The sequence below is a fragment of the Stegostoma tigrinum genome, chromosome 28 (assembly GCF_030684315.1).
Source record: "Stegostoma tigrinum isolate sSteTig4 chromosome 28, sSteTig4.hap1, whole genome shotgun sequence".
NCBI lineage: Eukaryota > Metazoa > Chordata > Chondrichthyes > Orectolobiformes > Stegostomatidae > Stegostoma > Stegostoma tigrinum.
Genome location: NC_081381.1, coordinates 45315260 through 45333925, shown reverse-complemented (window position 1 = coordinate 45333925; position 18666 = coordinate 45315260). Strand labels below are relative to the sequence as shown.

Sequence of the window (18666 nt, the reverse complement as noted above, 5' to 3'; positions counted from 1 at the left end):
AACTCGTCCATGGCTGACCAAGTTTCCCAAACTAAACCTGTCCCACTAGCCTGCATTTGGCCCATATTCATCTACTATTCATGTACTTGTACCTACATCTACCACTTCCTCTGGCAGTTCATTCCACACATGAATCACCCTCTCTCTGAGAAAGTTGCCCCTCAGGTTACTTTTAAATCTTTCTTCTCTCACCTTAAAAAATATGCCCTCTCGTTTTGAATTCCTCCGAAAGAGCTTTGATATTTGCATCATCTACACCACTCATGACTTTGTAAGTTCACCCCTCGATTTCCTATGCTCCAGTGAAAAAAGTCACAGCCTCTCCTTAGAACTTAAACCTTTCAGGCCCAGTAACATCCTTGTAAACCCCTTTTGTACCCTCTCCAATTTAAAAATGTCCTTTCTGTAGCAGAGCAACCAAAACTGTGCACAGTCCTCCAAAGGTGGTCACACCAATGTCCTGCACAGCCTCGACATAACATCCCAACTCCTTCATTTCAAGGTTTCAGCAACAAAGACAAGCATGCCAAACACCTTCTTTACCACCTTCTGTATCAGTGATGCAACTTGCAAAGAAATGTAGCCCTGAACCCCTTGGTCTCTCTGACAATACTCCCCAGGGTCCTACCATTAACCGTATAAGTCCTGCCTTGCTGAAGTTACCAAAGTGCAACACCTCGTATTTACCCAGATTTGGCCCATTGATCAAGATCTCTTTGTAGCATTACATAACATTCCTCACTGTCCACTACACCACCAATTCTGGTGTTATCCGCAAATTTACTAACCCTGTTTTCTAAATTTGTTTATATAAATGACAAACAACAGTGGACCCAGCATCAATCCCCACAGAACATTTGATATGCTAATGCTTTAAGTGTAAAGCAGGTGCCTAAGAATCCAATATAGCTCCAAGTATATACACACTCACTACATACAGGAAATGCACCGCCTGCCATATTGGTAGAGAAAGAGGTGCTTGAAGTTTGTGTTCCTTATAAACTGCGTGGATGTGCAGCAACTGGACTTTCAGCCCCCACACAACTGTGCACTATGTGGTGGTTTTAAGTTACTTCTAATGTGCAAACAGACTTAGAGTTTGCAATCTTAAATACATCTCCCATACACTCCAAAGAAACATGAGGGAACATTGTCACGGGTTTGTGCTTGTAAAAGGCATTAGTGCCTTTGCATATGCATGTTGATAACGTGCTGCTTTTTGAGCCTCTTTGCAAAATCAGACAGGCCTAAATTAAATTGGCGCTGATTTGTAGCCCTGATTTCCCATGTTTGCCTTCATTCTTCCCTGTAGGGCTTGACACTTCAAATTTTCATAAGCAGCACAGTCTCAAAGTGAAAGTGACAGGATGGCAATAATGAAACACACAGAACGGGAATGACGGAGTTACGTACTGAATGTAGTTGAAGATAACGAGACAGAGAATTTGAACTCCCGCGTTCCTGCAATGTTTTCCGCGCGGCAGATGTAATCGCCAGTGTCAGCGGGACTCACATGAAGGATGCGTAGGACACGGCCGTGCACCTGCAGCATCAAGAGGAAAATTACAACACCCTTTACTCCAACAGAAGCTGTTCATAAGTCTACACATAACTACAACACACAGCTGTTATCCAGGAGTGTCAAGGTCAACTTTACCTTCAGGTATAATAGTTGAACCTCTCGTTTAATGTACACCTGAATGTCAAGAGTTTGAGTACCACGATGTTAGAGGTATAAAGTTCCTTTGGCCCAACTCATCCATTCCAGCCAGGCTTTCTGAACTGAATTAGTCCCATTTGCCTGCATTTGGTCTATGTCCCCCTAAACCTTTCCTATCCACGTACCTATTCAAATGTCTTTTAAATGTTGCAATTGTATTTGCCTCTACCACATCCTCTGGCAGCTTGTCCTATGCACCACTCCTCGCATGAAAAAGATGCCCCTCAGGTCACTTAAATCTTTCCCCCTTACCTTAAGCCTTTGACCTCTAGTTCTGTACTCCTCTTCCCTGGGAAAAAGACCTTGGCGATGCACATTGTCTACGCTCCTCGTGGTTTTATAAACATCTTGTCTTGTTTCAATTTTAAAGAAACATAATTTTTTTGTTGTTATTGTCTTTTATTCATAACGCCAGGTGCAAACTCAAATGGGCCCAGGATTGACCCCAGCAGTAAATGAGCAATTTACAGGGATATGTCATTTGAGGGAAGGAAGACAATTAAAGGGGAATGAGGCAATGGATTTGCGAGGAATTGAACTAATTTCAGAATCTATTCAAGAACATAAATAGGGCTCTTAATTTGGCAATGATGTGGTGGTGCGAAATTAGGGAAAAAAATGTTTAAAATTAAACAATGGGTTTGAGAACTGTGGGTAGAGTCTTGACCAGCTGGCCACTGCAATCTTATTAGCATGGTAAGCAACTCCTAGTTGAGTTGTACACAGAACTCAAAGTAGTGTCGCATAAGTTGCTTGCAATGAAGGTATCCCTCAGAGCCGCTGAAGGGGACCATCCCAAATGTCAGCACTGCTGTATGTAAGAGAGCAACCAGGTTTCAGGCTGTTGGTCACTATTATCGCTTAGTCCCCTGAGGTCAAGGCAAACATCCATGCAAGTAAACTCTGCACCTATTTCACTATTCATCCTTGACCAAAGAAGCCAAGTTCTCTCTTTTTGGAATAGAGGATCTTACAGACATAAGGAGGCCATTCTGCCCATCTAGCCTGCCCTGGCCATTCTAGACTGTGGTTGATCATCTCGGCGCCTTTTTCTCAGTTCTAGGTAAATGGTATCCTGACAGTTACCCAGGAGATTTTCTGTTGTTTCTGAATAAACTTCCAACATTGCAGTTCCCACTTCCTGAGGAGACCAAACAGGGGTCTGCTGAAAACGTCTTTTTCTGGAAGCGGAACTCCCCACAAAACCAAAAACCACTGTGAGAAAATGAATAACCACTTGGCATCGTTTCAGCCCAGGGTGGCTGACAGATTACCTTATTTATTACCTTCTACGCAATGACGACTTAAATCTTTGTTCACACAACTTAATAACTTCCACATCAAATGTGTTTATCACAAGAGGAAAACACAAAGCTGTACCATCACTTTCACCTACCTGGTGATTGGCTGTCAGTGACCCTGTTGCCCTGTGCCATGTGACCCTGGGTTCAGGCTGACCTGTGACCTGGCAGTGTAACTCCAACATTTCTCCCTCGCTGACAGAGGTGGTAGAGGGGTTAATTCTCACTGTCGGGGCAATGCCTTGTGCTGTTAGGAGGGTCAAAACCAAGACAGAGTTTTAAGCAAGCAACTGGATTGAAAATTGTACTTGTAAAAAAAAGCAAAGGTATCCCCTGGCCCCCAGGTTGGGCAATTGTTCACTCTTCTTGCCTATCTTCTAGTTATAATAAGATGCTTCATTGTACTGGCCCATTCCCAACCTCCTCCCATTTACTGAGTCCCGCAAATGATCTGGTCGCTACTAACATTTCGTCTCCCAGTCTTTAAACTGCACTTGGGAATTCATACCATACACTTCATGAAATCTCAGGGAAGGATTATCCCTTGGATCACGTTCTACTTTAAAAGGACACAACAGCTTGATTTACTTTCAGTTGTAAAGGGGATGTGATGTCACTGGTTAAGCCATCATTTGTTACCCAACCCCAACTTGTGCTTATGGTGAGGTGAACCACTGAAGTGCATGGGATATTAGGACACCCACAACGCCATTAGGGAGGGAGTTCCAGGATTCTGGCCCAGAGACACTAAGGAACGGTGATATATTTCCAAGTCAGAATGCTGAGTGGCTTGGAGGGAAACTTGCAGGTGGTTGTGTTTCCATGGTGGCAGAGGTTGGAAGGCGTTTGTCAAATGAACCTTGCTTCCACTTTGCTTCTGTGTTCAAAGGGGCAGATATGGAAGGAGGAGGAGATGGTGCCAAGTGGGCTACTTTGTACTGGATAGTGTCAAGCCACGAGTGTTGTTGGAGCTGCACCCATCCAGGTGCTGGGCAGAATTCCATCACACCCCTGACTTGCGCCTCGAGCACTGACGGTGGTGGACTTTGGGTAATCAAGAGTCATAGGGTTGTACAGCACAGAAACAGACCTGTTGGTCCAACTCATGCCGACCAGATATCCCAAACCAATCTAGTCCCATTTGCCAGCATTTTGCCCATATCCCTCTAAACCTTTCCTATTCATATACCCATCCCAGTGCCTTTTAAATGTTGTAATTGTACCATCTTCCACCACCTCTTCAGGTAGCTCATTCCATACCCACGCAGCCCTCCGCATGAAAAAGTTGTCTCTCAGATTTCTTTTACATCTTTACCCTCCCATCTTAAACCTATGCCCTCCAGTTTTGGATTCCCCTACCCTGAGAAAAAGACTTTGGCTATTCACCCTGTCCATGCCTCTCAAGATTTTTCAAACCTCTGCAAGGCCACCCCTCAGATTCTGACGCTCCAATGAAAAAAGCTCCAGACTTTTCAGGCTTTCCCTGTAGCTCGTCTGGACCTGGGGATCTGTCCACTTTTTAAAGGTAGCAAAACCTCCAATACTTCCCCACTCCCTCTGTCAAACTGCCCAAAAACCTCTCAGCCCCCTTCTCAAATTCTGTACCTTCCTGTTCCTTTTCCAAAGTGAGGACAGATGTGAAGCACTTATTTCACACCCTACCAATTTCCTCCAGCTCCATGCACAGATTGTCCACTTCTACATTAATCCTTTAATGGCAGAATTTAAACCTTCATCCAGATACCACATCAACAGACCACATTCATCCAACCAGTCTTTACATTCATTCATTTGTTTTCATTCATTCACAGGATGTGGGCATCACTGGCCAGGCCAGTATTTATTGCCCGAACTTAATTGTCCAGAGGGCAGTTAAGAGTCAACCATGTTGCTGTGGTCCTGTAGTCACATGTAGGCCAGACCAGGTGAACTACTCACCACTGAATTCCAAGCCTCTGACCTGCTCTTGTTGCTACAATATTCACTTCTCAAAAATAAAGGGGAGTTTATGAAGTAGGAGCAGTTGATTTTTTTCATTCAACCTGATTATATTTATGCAATTGATTCTTTAGAGTAAAACTCGAAACAGAGAACTGATGAAATCTTTACCACCTTTTAACATTAACTTAACTGATATACAGTTATGATCACATCCTCCATTAATTATCTTAGATTGTACAATAAATTCTGTTTTCCAGCATTCCCCATTCAGGGAATGGGTGCTGTCAGTTAATCAAAAATCACTGTTAATGGGGGCTGTGGCAAGGTGGGGGAGGCATCTGAGTAGTCGAGTCCCTGAGAGAAGCGGGCAATACAGTTGATTTTTTTTTTGTTAGTGACACGATGGAGTGATTGTAAGGTCCTTGTACTATTCAGTATGCTAATTCATCTGGGAAAATCATCATTCTTCATTACCTGATCCACTGGTCAAAACGTTCCTTGCTTTTTATTGGCCTGTATGAGGTATGGAAGTATCAAAAATAATAGGGTCCAGGGGAGTATCAACCAGAAGCCTTCCACCATGCTGAACAGACTGACCAATAAACCATGGATGACATTGCATTAAAAGCCTTCACTTCATATGCAGGACTAGTACCACAATTAAAAAGGTACAAAGCAACAGTTCCTGTTTTGGGATTGTGCAGTGTGGTAAATATAGGCCTACAAGTCAGCCTTGGAGATAGCAAGGAATGCAGATGCTGAACTAAGAGTCAATACTATGTGGTGCTGCAGGAACACAGCAGATCAGGCAGTGTCAGAGGAACAGGACTGATGAAGGGTCGAGGCCCGAAATGTCCACTCTCTTGCTCCTCTGATGCTGCCCGATCTGCTGTGTTCCTCCAGCTCCACACTGTATCGATCATAAGTTCAGCCTTCCCTGGTACATCAGTATCAGGCTTTTGGACCAACGGCAATCACTTGTCAGAGTGTGAGCCCTCTCTTGTGTTCTGCTTGCTGGTCATGTAAGATCTGCTGCCAGGGTCTGTCTGAGGGAAGGGGATGCCAGGGTAGTATCTATTAGTGATATAATGCTGCAGCTCCCTATGACTAAAGATTGGCACCAGGACCTTCAGACTGACTTTAAACAAATATTGAACTGTTGGGGAAATTCAGTTGCTCGGAGCAGTGAATCTTTACGCAGGCGCTATGACCAAAACTGACCTAATAAGTTTAATAATTTCAAAGTAAAAACTCTTATGAACAAATTTTGGCAGATTGAGAATCTGTTATTATTATTACGGACTGTTTTTGAACTCACAAAGTGGCTCCTTTTTCAAAAAAAAAATTACTCTCTTAGAAATTCTGATTGCTAGAAAATGTTCATTGCTGTAGTGCTAGACAATAACGGTTACTATGATGTTAGAGGGCTTGTTCTCTAGCATTGAGGCCACTGAAATTATACAGGCCTTTTTCTTTTTTTATATGAGATTTGGGCGTCATTGGCTTGTTTGCATTTGTTGCCAAACACCTTTGAGAAGGTGGTGGCGAGCTGATGTTTTGAAATGCTGCAGTCTAATACAAGAAACCGTTGGCCCAGAGCAATAAAGCAAACAGAAATCAAGAAAATAAAAGATGGTTAGAAGGTCAAATACTTGAATTATATTACATACAGCTGGAAGGAGTGACTGAGACAGAGAATTTGACCTCTCGCATTCCATAGACGTTTTCAGCGCGGCAGATGTAATCCCCAGTGTCAGCAGGACTCACACGAAGGATGCGTAGCACATGGCCCTGTACCTATTGCATCAAGAGGAAAATCACAGTTTCTTTTACTCACTCTCCTCAAGGCTGCTTTCAGCATTCACAGATTCATTCATAACCTCTAAGGTTTTGTCTGAAGAATGAATATTGAGACCTGAAAGATTTTCCAGCTTATGTTGCCATTCCTTAGAGCCACTGACACTAAATAGAGATGTGCACCTAGGGTCAGACAGAGGTTAGATCCCAAGCCAAATGGTGAAGTAGCAAAATGGATAGGTATCCTTCTTCAACACTTTTGCTTAATTCGTTCATGGGATGAGGGCATCACTGGCTGGGCAAACATTTGTTGCCCATTTGTAATTGTTAAGAGTCAACCATATTGCTGTGGGTCTGGTGTCACATGTAGGCTAGAGCAGGTAAGGATGGCAGTTTCCCTCCCTAAAGGACATCAGTGAACCAAAGGGGTTTTTTTCCCAAAAGTCAGGAATTAGGACTCTAATGATGACCATCAATCCATTGGATGATGTCATGGATTGATGGTCATCATTAGAGTCCTAATTCCTGACTTTTTATTAAATTCAAATTCCACCATCTGCCATAGCAGGATTTGAACCCTGGGTCCCTGGACTAACAGTTCTGTGATAAAACCACTAGGTTACTGCCTCTCCTAATTTTCAGATTTGACATGTGTAAAAGCAAAGGACTATGAATAGTGAATATGTTAGAAACAGGAAAAGCTGGAAAAACTCAGAAGGTCTGGCAGCACTCATTGGCATTTTGAGTCTAATCTGACTGTGATGTATCTTGAAGAGTTATGCTGCACTTGAAACAATAAGCCTGCTTCATTCCCCACAGATGCTATCAGGACTGTTGTATTTCTCCATAACTTTCTTTTTTCTTATATATCAGCTTTGTATGTGCATCTTATCTCGATTTTAATCCATTGTCCCAGTTGTCCCCTTTTATACTCTTGAGTAAACAAGAAACAGATTAACAAACTGACAGTTTCATAAAGGAGAGTAGACCTGTGGAATAGTTTACCCTGAGCAGGTAGATGAGACTTCATTTTAACATCTCACTTAAAAATAGCAAATCTGACTGTGCAGTCCTCCACCAGTATTTCCCTTATAGTGGAGGTTCAAACTAAACGGATGCGCAGGCTAGGTGGGCTAGCCACAGGAAATGCAGGGTTACAGGGATAGAATGGGGTGGGTCTGGGTTGGATGTTCTTTGGAGTGTCAGTGTGGACACAATGGGCCAAATGGCCTGTTTTTACATTGTAGGGTTTATATGAAATCTGCCATCCTTATTCGATCCGGCCTACATGTGACTCCAGAGGCACAGCAGTGTGGTTTGTACTGAAGTTTATTCTGGGCAGTTAAGGGGTGGGGACAAATGCTGGCCTTACTAGTAATGCCAACACCCCATGTAGGTATAAAAAATCTATAATATTAATGTCAAATTTATTGTTTTGGTTGAAATTAAATCTGATACCTGTCAGATTTTGCAACAAGCATGGACTCAGCACCTTCCCCCTCAGTTAATTTTCTTCCATTCATCACAGGCGTTTGATACCAAGGTTAGAAATTTGATGAAAACATTGAAGATAAACTGAAAGCAAATGCACATCTGACAATGGCTACTTGGTTTTCTTGTGTGTTGTGTTTTTGGCAGCAAATTCAGCCAGAAATACATTCTGCCAGCTGACCTCCACCACTTGAAATTAGACTGAGCTAATAATGACAGGTCAGGAAATGCGGGACTAGGATAAGATGTTCAGTAAGGCTTAACAGAGAGAGGGAAGTGACAGGTAGGTCAGGAGTCACTGTGAATGGAGAGGTCCCAACTACAGATCCATGCACAGGCAACTGAGTTGACGCTCTTAGAGCAACATTAATCTAACCTGCCAACAACCTTAGTGTGGACTTGAGTAACTCACACATACTTATGTCTAGGTAAAATAATTCCTCATTAAAAGGAAATTCAAGGGTTGCTCCACCTGTGTCACCTACCTGGTGGTCGGTTGTTAGAGATCCAGCCGCCCTGTACCATGTGACCCTGGGCGGTGGTTGACCTGTGACCTGACAGTGCAACTGCAGCATTTCTCCTTCCCTCACAGTAGTGGGGGTTGGCTGAACCAACACTGTGGGGGCATTTCTTGCTGTGGGGAGAGTGGAGACAGGAGTGAGGCAAACAGATTAGAAGTAGTCATTACAGATACTGTTAAGAATCGAATCCTACCCTTGTTAGGATCTTTGATAGTTCCTGGAAAAGCTTAAATATTTCAACTGAATTTTTACCTGTGATCATCGAGAAGAATACACTGAGCAGAATCTTTTGTGTAAAGTGAATTAATTTTAGCCTGCCTCAGCAGTACCTGCCTAACCTCAGAAACAGTGTCAAGACTGGGAAGTGCAGTAAAGTTAAGCACATAAATTAAGGAGATATTTCAGTGCTGTGCTGGAGGAGCACTGCATGGTGATTATTGAATAATAGTGATCCATCAGCATGACACATTAAGAGAAGTTAGTAAAGCATAAGAGCTTCATAAATAGAGGTATTGAGTAGCAAGGCAGCAGAGATGTTAGAATGCACCTTCATAAAACACTATTTAGACCACAACTAGACTGTTGAGTCCAGTTCTGGAAGGATCTAAGGGTTTTGAGATAATGCTGAGGAGATTTGTTAGGAATGGGTGGCACCTTTAGCTGCAAAGTGAGGTTGGAGGAGGTGAGATTATTCCTTGAAGCACAGGAATTCAGGAGAGATTAAATTGAAGTGTACAAGATTATGAGGAGTTTTGACAAGGGAATTCCACAGTGAGAGGACTGAATTACTGAAATGTTGGTCATCAGTGAGCCAAGGGAAGGGCACTGTGATTTTCCATTTTCTTCTCTCAGTAGCACTGCAACCTTGCCAGCTTTTTTTCAAATGCTCTGGGTATCGTGTATCCCGCTCCATCAACACAATCCCATTCATTGTAAACTGCTAATGTTAACATTGGACCAAAACGATATGTTACATTCTGAATTACTGATCCTCATTTGTCATTTGTGCCCACTATAGCACATCCTGGAATATCAATTAAACTCTCTGGGTACAGAAACCTTAATGGGGTATAGAAAGCCGAAACAGCACCAACTCCTCGCTTTATTTTATGCTGTCCCAAATGGAGCTTTGTCCATTCAGTAGCATCTACTGTAAGTGTGTTCTCAAACTGTCTGGCTAAGTCCCCATTAAATTCTCCCAATGCTCACACATTGGAATCTTATTAACTATCTTCTGGAGTCCCAGATGAGCAATATCCTTTGGACAGCTCTCCTTAACAATTTCTGTTACCTACTCGAAACATAAGGAGCAATTAGAGAGGGAGAAACAGCTACTTTTTTTTCCTGATTATTATGCCCATTAACCTTTTCTGACAGTAGTACTGGACATGCAAAATGTACAATGCTCATTAATATTTTCTCCTGATTAAAGAAAGGCTTACTATCTGCTTATAATAATCTCGGTATCCAGAACTCTACTGGTTATAAAGCTGCTCGTTCACCGCATTTACACAGCACTTCTCATAGAATACTTGCCACTCAACTACAGTCAAAATCTAGGCGGAAAGGTGAAGCAGATAGACATTAAATGGATAAAAGATGGTGCAAATCAACTAATGTGAAGAGTGCTGGGTTACATACAGGTGGAAGGAAGCACCAAGACGGAGAATTTGACCTCCTGTGTTCCGTAGATGTTTTCCGCGCGGCAGATGTAATCACCAACATCAGCTGGCCTCATACGGAGGATACGTAGCACACGGCCCTGTACCTACAGCATTAAGAGGAAAATCACAGCCTCTGTTACTCACTCTCCCCAGGCTGCTTTCAGCATTCAGAAAGATACACAGCAGCACATTTCCCCGATGTCTCATTCAAATTTAAAGAAAGGTAAAGGAAAACAAGAAAAGCAAATGGACAACGGCCAATCTGAAAGCTGTCTCCTACCTGGTGATTGGATGTTAGAGAGCCAGCCGACCTGTGCCATGTGATCCTGGGCTCTGGTTGGCCTGTGACCTGGCAATGTAACTCCAGCATATCCCCCTCCCTTACTGAGCTGGGGGAGGGGTGAACCAACACTGTGGGGGCTGTTCCTTGTGCTGTAGGGAGAGACCGGGATGAGCCAAATCAATCAGAAGTGGACGAGATGGATCCTGTTATTTACTGAATCCTAGATTTATTTCTTGCCTTGGTATTCACTTCAATAACTTGTGTACATTTTTAAAACATTTCAATGAACTTTTCATGTGTTGCCATCTGGGGCAATAGTTTGGGCAAAGTAACCATTTCAGTGCTGTACTGGAGCCTGCATTGTTATTATTGAGTAACGATACATTGCTCATTGATCACTGTGATGGCTCCAATTCACGGACACCATGCAAAGTACAGTTTCAGATATCGAACTCCTCTTTGCATTTTTTGGTTACTTTCTTTGTCCTTATTGCCGATTTCTAAAAACCTTCCCTACCGAGGCATTTTTCACCACAGGTGTACACTGTCACTGCAACAATGTATGGCTTATTATTGGGGGAGGTCAGAACAGCAAGCAAAACGGAAGTATCTTCTACCAGCATGTAAATAGCAAGCAAAACAAGAAGCTGGACAAAGGAAGTGATAAATATTTGGAGGTGCACATCAGGGGTAGAATATTTAATAAGTACATTGTGTTGGGATTTATTAAGGAAAACAATACTGATTCAATATCAGTAGAGAGAGATGTGGTAGAAGTAATGGACAGGGTGAAAATAGATAGGCAGTATTTATTAAAAAGGCTGGCTTTGCTTTGGGTCGATTAGTTGCCAGGTCCAGATGGCTCATGACTGAAGTAGGAGGTGGTGATCGCAGAAGCACTTGTGATCATCATCCAAACTTTCTTAGACACTGGGGGCAGGTGACAGAGAATCGAAGAGTGGCAAACGTAACTTGCTCATTCAAGAAAGGCTGTAAGTGGTTGGTAATATTCAGTCAAGAAAAGAATCAGCAGACACAAAAACAGAAATTGCTGGAAAGGCTCAGCAGGTCTGGCAGCGTTTGTGATGAGAAAATCAGAGTTAATGTTTCTCGTCTGGTGACTGGTTTGGCGGAAGGGTCCCCAGACCCAAAACATCAATTCTGATTTCTCGTCACAGATGCTGCCAGACCTGAACTTTTCCAGCAATTTCTGTTTTTGTGCATACTCTACAAGGTCTAGCTGGCTGACCTCAGTAAATTCACTACAATCGCAGATTTCCAAAATCTGCAGTTTTTTTGTTTTATTGTCGTGTCTTGTTTACTTTGTTCTTATTAGAGAGGACCCATTCATTTACACCCATTTTGCATCTCTTTTTCTCTTTCACCATCATCAATATCCCCTTTGTCTTACTCCTAGTCCAGTTCTGTCAAATGTATAAAGAAACATAATTTTTTAACATCTTTGTGTTGTGAAGAAGTCACATTGGTCCTGAAACATTAACCCTGTTCCTCTCTCCATAGATGTTAAGCTTCCTCAGCATTCTCTGCTTTTATTCCAATGCTCATTAACATTTTCTCCGGATTAAAATTTGGTTAACTAACCCACATTGCTGATGCTATCTTCCAATGATAATTGCAGCATCTGAAGCTCTCTTGATTACGAGGCTGCTCTACATTCACAGAGCTGGAGATCACTGCAGTTGCAGAGCATAGAAACATAGAAAATAGCAGGAGTGGGCTATTCAGCCATTCAATATCATCATGGCTGATCATCCAACTCAGGATCGGGATTCCCAGAAGATATGTTGCCTCCCTGGTGCCAGGGTCCGGGACGTCTCCAATCGGGTGTATAAGGTTCTAAGAGGGGGTGGCGAACAGCCAGAAATCGTGTTACATATTGGCACTAACGATATAGCCAGAAAAAGGATTGAGGATATAAAAAATGATTTCAGGGTGTTAGGATGGAAGCTGCAAAGCAGGACGAACAGAGTAGTGTTCTCTTGTTTACTACCGGTGCCACGAGATTGCGAGGCGAGGAACAGGGAGCGGGCACAGCTTAACATGTGGCTGCACAGCTGGTGTAGGAGGGAGGGCTTCAGATATGTAGATAATTGGGATGCCTTCTGGGGAAGGTTGGACCTGTATAAGAAGGACGGGTTGCATCTGAACTGGAAGGGGACCAATGTCCTGGGTGGAAGGTTTGCTCGAGTAGTTCGAGAGGGTTTAAACTAGTATGGCAGGGGGGTGGGAACCTGAGCTGTATACCGGAGGTGAGAGTTGATGCAGGTGAGGCAATAGCAAGAGGTAGACCAGCTAGTGGGAAGGATTTTCCTGGGAAGGAACCAAGGGATCGGTTAAAGTGTGTTTGCTTTAATGCAAGGAGTATCAGGAATAAAAGTGATGAACTTAGAGCATGGATCAGTACCTGGTGCTATGATGTTGTGGCCATAACAGAGACATGGGTTTCTCAGGGGCAGGAATGGTTGCTGGATGTTCCAGGGTTTAGAGCATTTAAAAAGAATAGGGAGAGGGGAAAAAGAGGAGGGGGTGTAGCACTACTAATCAGAGAGGGTATCACAGCTACAGAAGCTTCCATTGTCGAGGAAGATCTGCCTACTGAGTCAGTATGGGTGGAAATTAGGAACAGCAAGGGAGCAGTCACCTCGTTAGGGGTTTACTACAGGCCCCCCAATAGCAGCAGGGAGATTGAAGAAAGCATAGGTCGACAGATTTTGGAAAAGTGCGGACGTAGTCGGGGTGTTGTAATGGGTGACTTTAACTTTCCTAATATTGATTGGAACCTCCTTCGAGCAGAAGATTTGAATGGAGCTGTTTTTGTAAGGTGTGTTCAGGAGGGCTTCCTAACTCAGTACGTTGACCGGCCAACAAGGGGAGAGGCCATTCTAGACATGGTGCTTGGAAACGAGCCGGGGCAGGTATCAGATCTTGTGGTGGGACAGCATTTTGGTGATAGTGATCATAACTGCCTCACATTCTACATAGCTATGGAGGAGAGGATTAGGCAAAATGGGAGGATATTTAATTGGGGAAGAGGAAACTATGATGCGATTAGACATGAGTTAGGAAGCATGGACTGGGAGCAATTGTTCCATGGTAAAGGCACTATAGACATGTGGAGACTGTTTAAGGAACAGTTGTTGTGAGTGATGAATAAATATGTCCCTCTGAGACAGGCAAGAAGGGGTAAGATAAAGGAACCTTGGATGACGAGAGCGGTGGAGCTTCTCGTCAAAAGGAAAAAGGTAGCTTACATAAGGTGGAGGAAGCTAGGGTCAAGCTCAGCTCTAGAGGATTACAGGCAGGCGAGGAAGGAGCTCAAAAATGGTCTGAGGAGAGCCAGGAGGGGGCACAAGAAAGGCTTGGCAGAACGGATTAGGGAGAACACAAAGGCATTTTACACTTACGTGAGGCATAAGAGAATGGTCAAAGAAAGAGTAGGGCCGATCAGGGATAGCATAGGGAACTTGTGTGTGGAGCCTGAGGAGGTAGGGGAAGCCCTAAATGAGTTTTTTGCTTCTGTCTTTACGAAAGAAACGAACTTTGTAGTGAATGAAACCTTTGAAGAGCAGGTGTGCATGCTGGAATGGATAGAGATAGAGGAAGCTGATGTGCTGAAAATTTTGTCAAACATTAAGATTGATAAGTCGCCAGGCCCGGACCAGATTTGTCCTCAGCTGCTTAGGGAAACGAGAAATGCAATTGCTTCGCCACTTGAGAAGATCTTTGCATCCTCGCTCTCCACTGGAGTCGTACCTGAGGACTGGAAAGAGGCAAATGTAATTCCTCTCTTCAAGAAAGGAAATAGGGAAATCCCCGGCAATTACAGACCAGTAAGTCTCACGTCTGTCGTCTGCAAGGTGTTAGAAAGGATTCTGAGGGATAGGATTTCTGACCATCTGGAAGAGCATGGCTTGATTAAATGCAGTCAACACGGCTTTGAGAGGGGCAGGTCATGCCTCACAAACCTTATCGAGTTCTTTGAGGATGTGACTAGAAAAGTTGATGAGGGTCGAGCTGTGGATGTGGTGTATATGGACTTCAGCAAGGCATTTGATAAGGTTCCCCATGGTAGGCTCATTCAGAAGTTCAGGAGGAATGGGATACAGGGGAACTTAGCTGTCTGGATACAGAAGCAGCTGGCCAACAGAAGACAGCGAGTGGTAGTAGAAGGAAAATATTCTGCCTGGAAGTCAGTGATGAGTGGTGTTCCACAGGGCTCTGTCCTTGGGCCTCTACTGTTTGTAATTTTTACTAATGACTTGGATGAGGGGATTGAAGGATGGGTCAGCAAGTTTGGAGACGACACAAAGTTGGAGGTGTCGTTGACAGTATAGAGGGCTGTTGTAGGCTGCAGCGGGACATTGACAGGACGCAGTGATGGGCTGAGAGGTGGCAGATGGAGTTCAACCTGTATAAATGCGAGGTGATGCATTTTGGAAGGTCGAATTTGAAAGCTGAGTACAGGATTAAGGATAGGATTCTTGGCAGTGTGGAGTAACAGAGGGATCTTGGTGTGCAGATACATAGATCCCTTAAAATGGCCACCCAAGTGGACAGGGTTGTTAAGAAAGCAGATGGTGTTTTGGCTTTCATTAGCAGGGGGATTGAGTTTAAGAGTCGTGAGATCTTGTTGCAGCTCTATAAAACTTTGGTTAGACCGCACTTGGAATACTGCGTCCAGTTCTGGTCGCCCTATTATAGTAAAGATGTGGATGCTTTGGAGAGGGTTCAGAGGAGGTTTACCAGGATGCTGCCTGGACTGGAGGCTTATCTTATGAAGAGAGGTTGACTGAGCTCGGACTATTTTCATTGGAGAAAAGGAGGAGGAGAGGGGACCTAATTGAGGTATACAAGATAATGAGAGGCATGGATAGAGTTGATAGCCAGAGACTATTTCCCAGGGCAGAAATGGCTAACACGAGGGGTCATAGTTTTAAGCTGGTTGGAGGAAAGTATAGAGGGGATGTCAGAGGCGGGTTCTTTACATAGAGAGTTGTGAGAGCATGGAATGCGTTGCCAGCAGCAGTTGTGGAAGCAAGGTCATTGGGGACATTTAAGAGATGCTGGACATGCATATGGTCACAGAAATTTGGGGGTGCATACATGAGGATCAATGGTCGGCACAACATTGCGGGCTGAAGGGCCTGTTCTGTGCTGTACTGTTCTATGTTCCCGCTTTCTCCTCATACCCTTCGATCTCTTTAGCACTAAGAAAAATATCTAACTCGGTGAAAACATTCAATGTTTTGGCCTTAACTGCTTGCTGTGGTAGAGAATTCCACAAACTTGCCACTCTCTGGGTGAAGATATTTCTTCTCATCTCAATCCTAAATGGCTTATTCAATGTCCTTAAACTGTGACCCCTGGTTCCAGACTCCCCAGTCATCAGGAACATCCTTCATGCATGTACCCATTCTAATCCTATGAATGTTTCACATGTTTCTATGAGATCACCCCTCATTCTTCTAAATTCCAGTGACTATAATGCCAAGTGAACAAGTCTCTTAATTTGCCAGGATTGCTTCCCAGGAATAAGTTAGCAAACCTTTGTTGCATTCCCTCAATCACCAGAACATTGTTCCTCGGACAAAGAGACCAAACCTGCATGCAGTGCTCTAGGTATGGCCTCACCAAGGCTGTGTAGTACAATTGCAGCTAGACATCCCTACTCCTGTACTCAAATCATCTCACTATGAAGGGTAATATCCTATTTGACTGCACCTCCCAGTCGCAAACCATTTCCACTCCCCCTCCCATTCTTTAGATGGCATGTCCATCATGGGCCTCCTGCAGTGCCACAATGATGCCACCCGAAGATTGCAGGAACAGCAACTCATATTCCGCTTGGGAACCCTGCCGCCCAATGGTATCAATGTGGACTTCATCAGCTTCAAAATCTCCCCTTCCCCCACCACATCCCAAAACGAGCCCAGTTCGTCCCCTCGCCCCCACTGCACCACACAACCGGCCCAGCTCTTCCCCTCCACCCACTGCATCCCAAAACCAGTCCAACCTGTCTCTGCTTCCCTAAACTGTTCTTCCTCTCACCCATCCCTTCCTCCCACCCCAAGCCGCACCTCCATCTCCTACCTACTAACCTCATCCCACTTCCTTGACCTGTCTGTCTTCCCTGGACTGACCTATCCACTCCCCACCTATACACTCCTCTCCACCTATCTTCTTTTCTCTCCATCTTTGGTCCGCCTCCCCCTGTCTCCCTATTTATTCCAGAACCATCACCCCATCCCCATCTCTGATGAAGGGTCTAGGCCCGAAACGTCAGCTTTTGTGCTCCTGAGATGCTGCTGGGCCTGCTGTGTTCATCCAGCCTCACATTTTATTGTCTTGCCTTCTTCACCACCTGTTACACTGCATGTTTACCTTTAGTGACCGGGGTACAAGGACACTTAATTCTTGTCGCACCTCACCCTTTCCAAATCTATTGCCATTCAGACAATAATCGACCTTCCTATTTTGGCTACCAACGTGGATAACCTCAAATGTATCCACATTATACTTCCTCTGGCATGCATTTGCCCATTCACTCAACCTATCCCATTCACAGGGAAGCATCTCTCACAGCTCACCCTCCCACCCAGCTTTGTATCATCTGCAAACTTGAAAATGTTGCATTTAGTTCTGTCATTTAAATCGCTAATATATATTGTGAATATCTGGAGTTTAACACTGATCCCTGTGGCATCCCACTAGCCACTGATTGCCACTCAGAAAACAGCCTGCATATTCCTGCTGTTTCTTTCCTGTCTGCTAACCAGCCCTCCATCCATGTGTAGTATAATACTGATTAATAGATAAGAGATAGCAGAACTGGAATAATGTGAAGAGTGCTGGGTTACATACAGGTGGAAGGAAGCACCAAGACGGAGAATTTGACCTCCTGTGTTCCGTAGATGTTTTCCGCGCGGCAGATGTAATCACCAACATCAGCTGGCCTCATACGGAGGATACGTAGCACACGGCCCTGTACCTACAGCATTAAGAGGAAAATCACAGCCTCTGTTACTCACTCTCCCCAGGCTGCTTTCAGCATTCAGAAAGATACACAGCAGCACATTCCCCCGATGTCTCATTCAAATTTGAAGAAAGGTAAAGGAAAACAAGAAAAGCAAATGGACAACGGCCAATCTGAAAGCTGTCTCCTACCTGGTGATTGGATGTTAGAGAGCCAGCCGACCTGTGCCATGTGATCCTGGGCTCTGGTTGGCCTGTGACCTGGCAATGTAACTCCAGCATATCCCCCTCCCTTACTGAGCTGGGGGAGGGGTGAACCAACACTGTGGGGGCTGTTCCTTGATCTGTGAGGAGAGACCGGGATGAGCCAAATCAATCAGAATTGGACGAGAAAGATCCTATTATTTACTGAATTTAATTCTTGCCCTGATATTGACTTCAATAATCTAAGTACATTTTTAAAACATTCAAATTGATTTTTCACGTGTGGCCATCTGGAGCAAAGTCCATAATTTCCATTTAAGTGACAACAGATCTTGGATCTGTTGGTTACTCTCTAGCTTCTGAACCAGGGCTGCAATAAGGAATCCTAATCATCAGTTGACACAATATCAAGGTTGAGAGTTGAACACTATTTTGAGGGAACGCTGCATTGATAGTATTGAATTATGATGCTTTGCTGGTTACCTCAATGCAGTAAAAAATCCATCCAACGTTGGAAATGAAAAAGAAATAACCATTCAATCTTGACATGAAAGAACCTAAGATACACAAGAAATTGGCCTCGCAATACCCCAAGGAGTTCACAATACCCAACAAGGTCATGGCTACCTAAACCACATTTTTTCAATTCTATCCCCACATTTGTATCCAGACCAGAGTGCTCCAAGGGGTGGAGCCCAAATTGCCAAAGGGCAAAATTAAAGGATAAAGGCTAAGGGCCCTCTTTGAAATA

At 44.0% G+C, this 18666-nt stretch overlaps 1 protein-coding gene across 10 annotated transcripts in view; it reads right to left on the bottom strand.

Annotated features, from left to right (window-relative positions):
• The window catches only part of hspg2 (heparan sulfate proteoglycan 2), a 486508-nt gene that overhangs the window by 101272 nt on the left and 366570 nt on the right, over nt 1-18666 (bottom strand). For all 10 annotated transcript variants that reach the window (XM_059655629.1, XM_059655631.1, XM_059655630.1 and 7 more), the window contains 8 exons: nt 17904-18055; nt 17601-17727; nt 10716-10867; nt 10413-10539; nt 8736-8884; nt 6633-6759; nt 3117-3268; nt 1414-1543 (listed from right to left, as the gene is read on the bottom strand). In XM_059655629.1, coding sequence (XP_059511612.1) covers nt 1414-1543; nt 3117-3268; nt 6633-6759; nt 8736-8884; nt 10413-10539; nt 10716-10867; nt 17601-17727; nt 17904-18055 — 1116 coding nt within the window. The remainder of the gene's footprint in view (nt 1-1413; nt 1544-3116; nt 3269-6632; nt 6760-8735; nt 8885-10412; nt 10540-10715; nt 10868-17600; nt 17728-17903; nt 18056-18666) is intronic.